This window comes from Gavialis gangeticus, unplaced genomic scaffold, assembly GCF_001723915.1.
Source record: "Gavialis gangeticus isolate Ggan-Ray unplaced genomic scaffold, GavGan_comp1, whole genome shotgun sequence".
Taxonomy (NCBI): Eukaryota; Metazoa; Chordata; order Crocodylia; family Gavialidae; genus Gavialis; species Gavialis gangeticus.
The window spans coordinates 139,544,629-139,551,829 of NW_017729022.1; the positions used below are offsets into that span (position 1 = coordinate 139,544,629).

The 7,201-nt window shown below is 40.2% G+C and overlaps 1 protein-coding gene across 3 annotated transcripts in view; it reads right to left on the reverse strand.

The window, feature by feature from the left end:
- The window catches only part of TASP1 (taspase 1), a 217,456-nt gene that overhangs the window by 124,818 nt on the left and 85,437 nt on the right, over window positions 1–7,201 (reverse strand). For all 3 annotated transcript variants that reach the window (XM_019516244.1, XM_019516243.1, XM_019516245.1), the window contains 2 exons: window positions 3,808–3,927; window positions 2,956–3,034 (listed from right to left, as the gene is read on the reverse strand). In XM_019516244.1, the coding sequence (XP_019371789.1) occupies window positions 2,956–3,034; window positions 3,808–3,927 (199 nt within the window). The remainder of the gene's footprint in view (window positions 1–2,955; window positions 3,035–3,807; window positions 3,928–7,201) is intronic.

The following is a 7,201-nucleotide window of genomic DNA, read 5'->3' on the forward strand; positions in this document are numbered from 1 at the left end:
GGGGGGGGGGGGGGTGTCACATCTATCAGCAGACCCATGAGATTATAGTTCCCTCCATATTATTTTAAATCTGCACTGTACACGGCCTCTTCATATCTCCACTAACTCTGTAATGGCATTCTTGAATTTTGCAACATATTTTGCTATATACAAATATAATAATGAACTTAACAATAACAAGACAGCAAACTTAACAGCAATGATGCTTTCATCCATCACTACCCTCAACTTCATCATCATTCATCTTTACGATTTTGTTGTTCTAAGTCACTCTTTACTGCATCTGTCCAGCACATCTCAAATTTTCCTCTTTTTCCATTTCATGTATGCTAGGATGTCACATTACATATGACATCCATGTCAGGTCCATTATTGGCACCAATCCAAATCATTACAACCACATTCCTTGAATAATCTATTGCAGTGTTATTTTTTGTCCTGTTTCCTGATCACTTCTGTTTTAGTTTGATTAAGCGCTGAAATTCTCAATATTTCCCTCAGGCAACTGATTTCCATAGTCGGCATCTTTCATTCATTTTATAGTCCAGCATCTGACCCATACAACAGTATCAGCATGACAGTGGTGTCATACATAGTGAGTTTTGGCTTTATTCAAAATATCTGTAGTCTTTCATATATGACAAGAGTTTTCTGAATAGAAGGAGAAGCTAATGCCAGACATCTCCACAATTCCCATTATTCAAACAGTAGTCCTCCAAGATCCACATTTTCCTCAAATGTTACTTCTTCCTCATGTCTGGGGGAAGGGGAAGGGAAACTTGTTGAAAGTTATCATAAAAGAAAAAGGTGAAAATGCAAAATTAGCAAATATAGAACACATGAAAAGAAGGAGGAAAGAACAGAGCAGATGTTCAGAGCAGAGGCGCTAATGTTTGCCTTTACTCATATAATTATAAAAAAAAAATCAAAATGGAAGGGACCTCAGGAGATTGTCTAGGCCATGTACAAACATTCAGTTTCTTGTGAGAGAATTGCCATTCTCCTGGGAGAAACCCAAAAAGTATACAAACACAGTTTTTCCTGGAAGAATGAACATTTGCACACTTTCCCGAGACCAGGAGGAACAGAGCTGGAGGGAAAATCTTCCATGCTTTCCTGAGATCAGAATCACCCTGGTCTGGAGAAGGTGCAGGGAGCAGCTGCTCCAGGACGTCCCTTAAACTAGGAGAGAAGCAACTGCCAGCTGCTCCCCATGAGCTCCTCACCCACCAGGATCCCCACTGTGAGAAGTGGGCAGTGGTTGGTGCAATTTAGAAGCCAGTAATACCAGAAAGCAGGCTCAGGGAAAGCCTCCCCCAGCCCAGTTCTGCCGGTTTCCCCTTTCCACCAACCCCAGAAACTATGAAACAACCCAACTAGGAAACAAGAGCAGCAATTTAAAAGCTGATATAGCCAAGAACCACAATACTAGCAGCTGCACCAGCAAGGGCCAGATGGTCCCAGGGCCACATGCCATATGCCCTCCATACCCCCTCCCCTCTGTTGAACCGCATACCCTGACCTGCCCCAAGTGCCCCAGATGCAGGTTCCTCCACTACAGATGCTCTACAGTGCAGGGTCCCCAATACTGTGGGCTGCACCAACCTAGGGTAGGGGAAGCTGGAGAGAAAGATAACCCAGAAACCCCAGCTACTTCTGCAACTGAAGCAATGCAAGGGGAGGGAGCAGTGGCCACATGAGATGCAATTTAACCCTTCCCAGGCCACATGTGGCTCACAAGCCATCCATTGGACGGCCCAGGTCTATAGCAAAGACTGGGAGACATGCAGAAGAGAAGTTAATTTTTCCTCTTATTTAAAACATTTGTGCATTTTATTTGAAAGACGGAATGTTTGAAAGATGAAAATATTTTAACCGACAAAATGGAAATCATTGCAATGTCATTCCACCATTTCAAATAAGATCTGTATTAGATAAGTAACTCAATTTCCTTCCTGCTTTACATTCACTAGAATACTCCATAATTTCAACATTTTTCACTGTGCTATATTATATATACACACACACACATTAGAAAATGAACTATATACAGCTATCCTCCAGCTATTTCACCAAGGGTAAATTGTTAAAATTGATGCCATCATATAACTGTATTATTTCAAGAGTATACCAAAGGGAATATTAATACCAGTTTTGGTTTATCTGGTTCTAGAACATATCAAAATGCATATAGGAAGCTTAAATATCAAGGGATTATTAACAAGACAGAAACACTGTGGGAAAGGCTAACCCTATCAACATACGGTATAATAGCTTTACCTTCTAAATCCATTAGTAACAAACTACTTTATTGGGAGAAGGCTCAAACATATCACTTTAAAATAGAACAACATCGGGATGAAGACCTGAACTTCATCTTATTTGTGCAATCATGAAGGAAACAGTACCAATAATACTTCACTTAGTCTTTTCCACCTAAGGGGAAAAGAATATAAAAATAAAAAGGACAGTATGTGGTAGAATAGAGGCCTTTCTGTATACACCGTAGAAATGCCTTAACACACTAGGATCTAGGAGGAAAACAAATGGAATTTATGGAACTACCCACAGAACAGATGGTGCTTTTACTGGGTTATAATCCAAAGAACAGTACTGACAGGGAAGGACCCACCAGTCCATACAACTGCTGCTAGAAGCCAGATGTGCAATAGCTCATCTCTAGTAGCAAACACATTCCCTCAACATTATAGTGATATGGAGAAACTGAGTACTGGAAATCCTCTCATATGGTTGGGGTGGGGAGGGGTGAAAGAGAGATGGCCTAATATCAAACTCAAGTAGATTTTAAGTAGCCAATAAGCTGAATTCAAGGGTTGTAAGAGAATATAACCCAGGAACAAGTTTTAATAACTAGCTTGTTTTGAAGTTTTAAATACATTATAAAAGAAAATTGAACAGCAGTTCAAAATATTTATAAAAAAAAGTAGTAAATACCTGAAGTACTCACAGCAGTGGAATAAGGATTGAGAACTCCAGTATTTTCAGCCCAGCAACCACATCCATAAAGAGCTGCCTGAGAAAAGAAGTTGATCTTTCATAAATTGAAGTACTCACCTAGGTTTCTGAAGAAAGGGGGGTTATTACGTGGGATAATAAAGGAACCAGTTTTAAATAAGCCCAATTACCATGGCATGGGGAGGAGAGAAAGGACACAGGACTTAAGCAGGGGAGGGGGTTTAAAGCATTGTTCTGTTAAAAAAAATCCTATGGACAGTCTAAAGAGGATTACCCATAGGACAGCACCAAAAATGGACAAACCAGTTGTCCAGCAGCTGCACTGTGTGCTACAAATTCCTGAAGTCTCTCAAAATTCCTATGCCTCCAGTCATCAATCATTTATTTTTCATTTGTCCTGAAACTGTAGGGCAACACAAAAGTGGGCCACTGGATTAAACTAAGGCCACACTTTCCACAATACTTGTATTAAACAAGGATTATCTAAAAAAACCTAAGCATTTCAGAGTTTCAGTGTTTCCTTTTAAGCTTTTTGGGATATTTACTGGAAGAATATACAAGCAAGGAGGAACAGTTTTTCTAACAGTGCATTCTGATATACAACATACTTGCTATTCCTGGTCCAGGGTGAAGTCCACAACACTTATAAAAAAAAAAAATCTTTTAGAATGTCACCAAGAACAAAGCACCTTCATTTCCCATACAGAGGATTGAGATCTTCCCATTCGAGTGATATGGTGATAGTGCACTACCACACAATTCTTGCCTAGTTTAAAACTTGTACTGTTATAGCTACTTCCTTGTAATTTCCAAAGAACTGGAACTAATCACCTGACCAACTCTTCCAGGATGCTTCAAAGCTAAACCTCCACTGGAGACAGCAGCAGCAACATTTCCTTCTTGGTCAACAACGACTGCACCAACTGTGTCCAGTGTTCCCGAGTCATTCTCCTACAGAACACAAAAAGAAATAACTACTAAAAACCGCTTCTTAACAAATGCTTAATGTCATATCACAATTCTTAGAGCTTGCAGATTAGTGTTCAGAAAAATCTGATGACTGACAAAGGGCTCTACTGAACAAAGCTGCCTCTGATGCTGTCTATATTATATACGTCCTGTGGACTGCTGCAACATGCTTAAAACAAAATCTAAAGAGAACTTCTTGGGATGTGAAGGTAATGCAAACCTCTGTGTTCATTCACTATTTGAATTCCCTGCTTACATGAATAAAGATGCTAATTAATACAAACTTGAACAGTGATAACCACTTGTCCACTAAGGGCAGACATGCAAACATATTGTTCTATCAGTCAACCCTTTATCCCCATCTCAAAAGCAGCCATAAAAAATTGCAGTTAACTAATCTGTGGGTTGGGGAGAGGGAGAAAGTCTTATAATTGGAATAAAACTACAGCATGGAGCAGATGACCCTGTTCAGCACCTTTAAGAGCCAGCTACAGTGAAGTCATCTACTCTACCACCCTGAAGCATGCCACTGAGGGTCATCTGCTCTACCTTCATAATGCTAGCACAGATGACCCATAAATGCAGTACCATAAATGAGGGGAGCTACTGGGACAGGCACCACCTTTTTGGGAGAAGGCAAAAATAACTGCTGCTGCAGCAGTGGCCAACCACACTACCACCCATCAGCACTGCAGCATCTGGTGCTGCCTCATGCATCACAGCTGCCCTGGGTGTGATGCCCTACTACACCTCTGACACTATGGGCCAGCCACTGTAGTCCTTAAAAGGTGCCATGCACGATCATCTGCTCCTACATGGCAGCAAAAGGCTCAACTCATACACAAAAGGGCCAGGTGGGCTGAGTAACTCAGATCATCACTACTCTACAATTCCTGGGGCTCTCCCTGGTTTGCTTCACTGGAGTGTGAAGCAGTCGTGATAAGAGCTCAGAAGCTATAAGAGCCCAATGTCAAGGTAAGGCTTCCACTCTTCACATGGAATGACAGAGCCAGGAAACAGCCCACCAGGTGAGCTGGCAGGAAACCATGTGGAGTTGGATATACTTCAGAAGTTTAGAAAAATTTCTAGTGCTAAGCTAAAAAAGTGTCTGAGGTTAAATTTAAAATACTTACAAAGATAATATATTTCATTCTTAAAAAACACAAAGTTGGCTGAATGTGCTTTCCTCACACTTGCAGCAGAGGTCAAATCTAAGCTGACACATGCACATAACATGTAAATACAACCACCCACTTTTTTCTACCCCATATCCCTCAAAGAGCTAGGAAAAAATGGGATTTTGAGCCCCCCCCCAGACAAAAGCAATTTGCCTGTTTGTGTCCTGTGAAGTTTGAATCTAGAATTGTAATTCAAATCTGGCTTTTTAATAAAATCTGGGCTGTCTCAGTTCAGAATTATAAAGTTTCTATTTAAATGAAGTTACTTGTCTTGGTACATACGGACATGAATTTTTACGCTGCAGACAATATAGTGAATTTGGGCAAAGCTATCTTTGTTAAAAAAGGATGATTTTTATTTAGGTCCTTTCCCTGGTTATTTTATTTTCTAAAAGGATTTTTTTAAAGGGCAATGGCAGTCGAAGGATCAATCTGTAGTATTGACTGATACTTTGGGTGGGGAAAAAGTGTTTTTTCCTAAAATGTGGGGGTCAATGTATAAATCAGAAAAATATGCTATTTTAAAATGTGAGAAGAGGAAGACAACTTGCTGCTTGCAAGAACGTATCAGGTGATCCACTCTACTTTTTCCATAGGTCTGCTGCTATTCCATAATAAGTGAAGCTGCACTGCTGTAACTGAATCATGTTTCAGTCAGAGCTATGCTACCCTGATTTAAACTTCCCCTCTAGGACAGGAGCACACAAGCAAACAGTTACAGTGGAATCAGCTGAACCACAGTAAAAACCCTCTTCCCCTTTAAATGGATATACTTCTCTGCCCAGGCACTAAGAAAGTCTACCAGTTAATTACAAAAAATAGCCATTAAAAGGGACATTATGTTACTAGCCTCCTGGCATGGACATAAGTTAACATCAGATACTCTCCTTCCTGTTTAAACAGATCCAGGTAAATAGCTTCACTGATTTCAATGAAGCTAGTCATGCAAGTGCTTGCAGGACTGGGATCCAAATGGAGAAGGAAAAAAAATCCCCGAATTATCCAGTCCCAAAGCTTACTCACTTCTAGATTTATTTTGTGGTACAGAAGAACTATGGCTTAATCTGTTTACCACAATATTTACAACCTCCTGAAAGTGAAGATATGCATGTTAGATAATGCTCTAGTCATATATTTTTGCTTGCCTTAGTATCAGAGTGGCACTGTCAGAACTAACTCAGCACTTCTTTGTGGCTGTACAGCACACAACTCGCCCCCGTAACTGGCACTCCTGAGAGCAAAAAAAAAGCAACTCACTCCTCTCCCATCCAGTAACAGCCAGCTTGTTTCTTCCACCCACACTTTGTTATTTCTGAACCAGCTCCTACATCTAAAAATCAGCGCTAACTATAGCCAACTCTGCTCTTTGGACCTACATCCATGTAAGAAAATAAGGCAAGGGGGAGGTGGAAGGGAGTCAGGTAAGTACCTCAAATTACCCTCACCATATTTATTAGAGCATTTATCCCCATAACATTCTCTGGGTTGGAAAAGTCTGAAGGGAAACTGAAGTTTGTTTTGCTGAAGGCCACAAAAGGGTGCTACAAAAATCAAATTTTAATTTCAAAATGTTATCAAATTCTCTCTCTCTAAAATGAAATTAGAATGGGGAAAATAACTCTTTAAAAGACAAAGAAAATAATAATTAGTATCTCCACACCTCAATTATTAGCATTTTTTAAAAAGTTTCCTTATCCTGGTGAAAACCAGTTCACCTTACGCCAGGTTAAAAGTCTCAGAAAAATCTCAGTTTGCAGACGCTCAATAAAAACCTAGCTAAGAAGATAGTCCCTTCAAGACTGTATCTTCACTGAGCATGCTTTAGGTCTTCATGAGTCCTAGTACTGCCCATTCCCAGAAAGCAACTGCACTTCCCGCAGTACAGGGCTCAGAAAAAAAAATATGAAGCCAGACTCCTGTTTATCTGTTACCAAGAAGCCCAGGAAAAGAGAGAGATCATACAAGGAACTAAAAAGCGGTAAAGAGGAGGAATTTAGCAATTGGACAGGGACACGAATTGGGAAGCCTAAGGTACAGAAACTACAACAGACATAGAGACTGAGACCTAGATAAGCAAC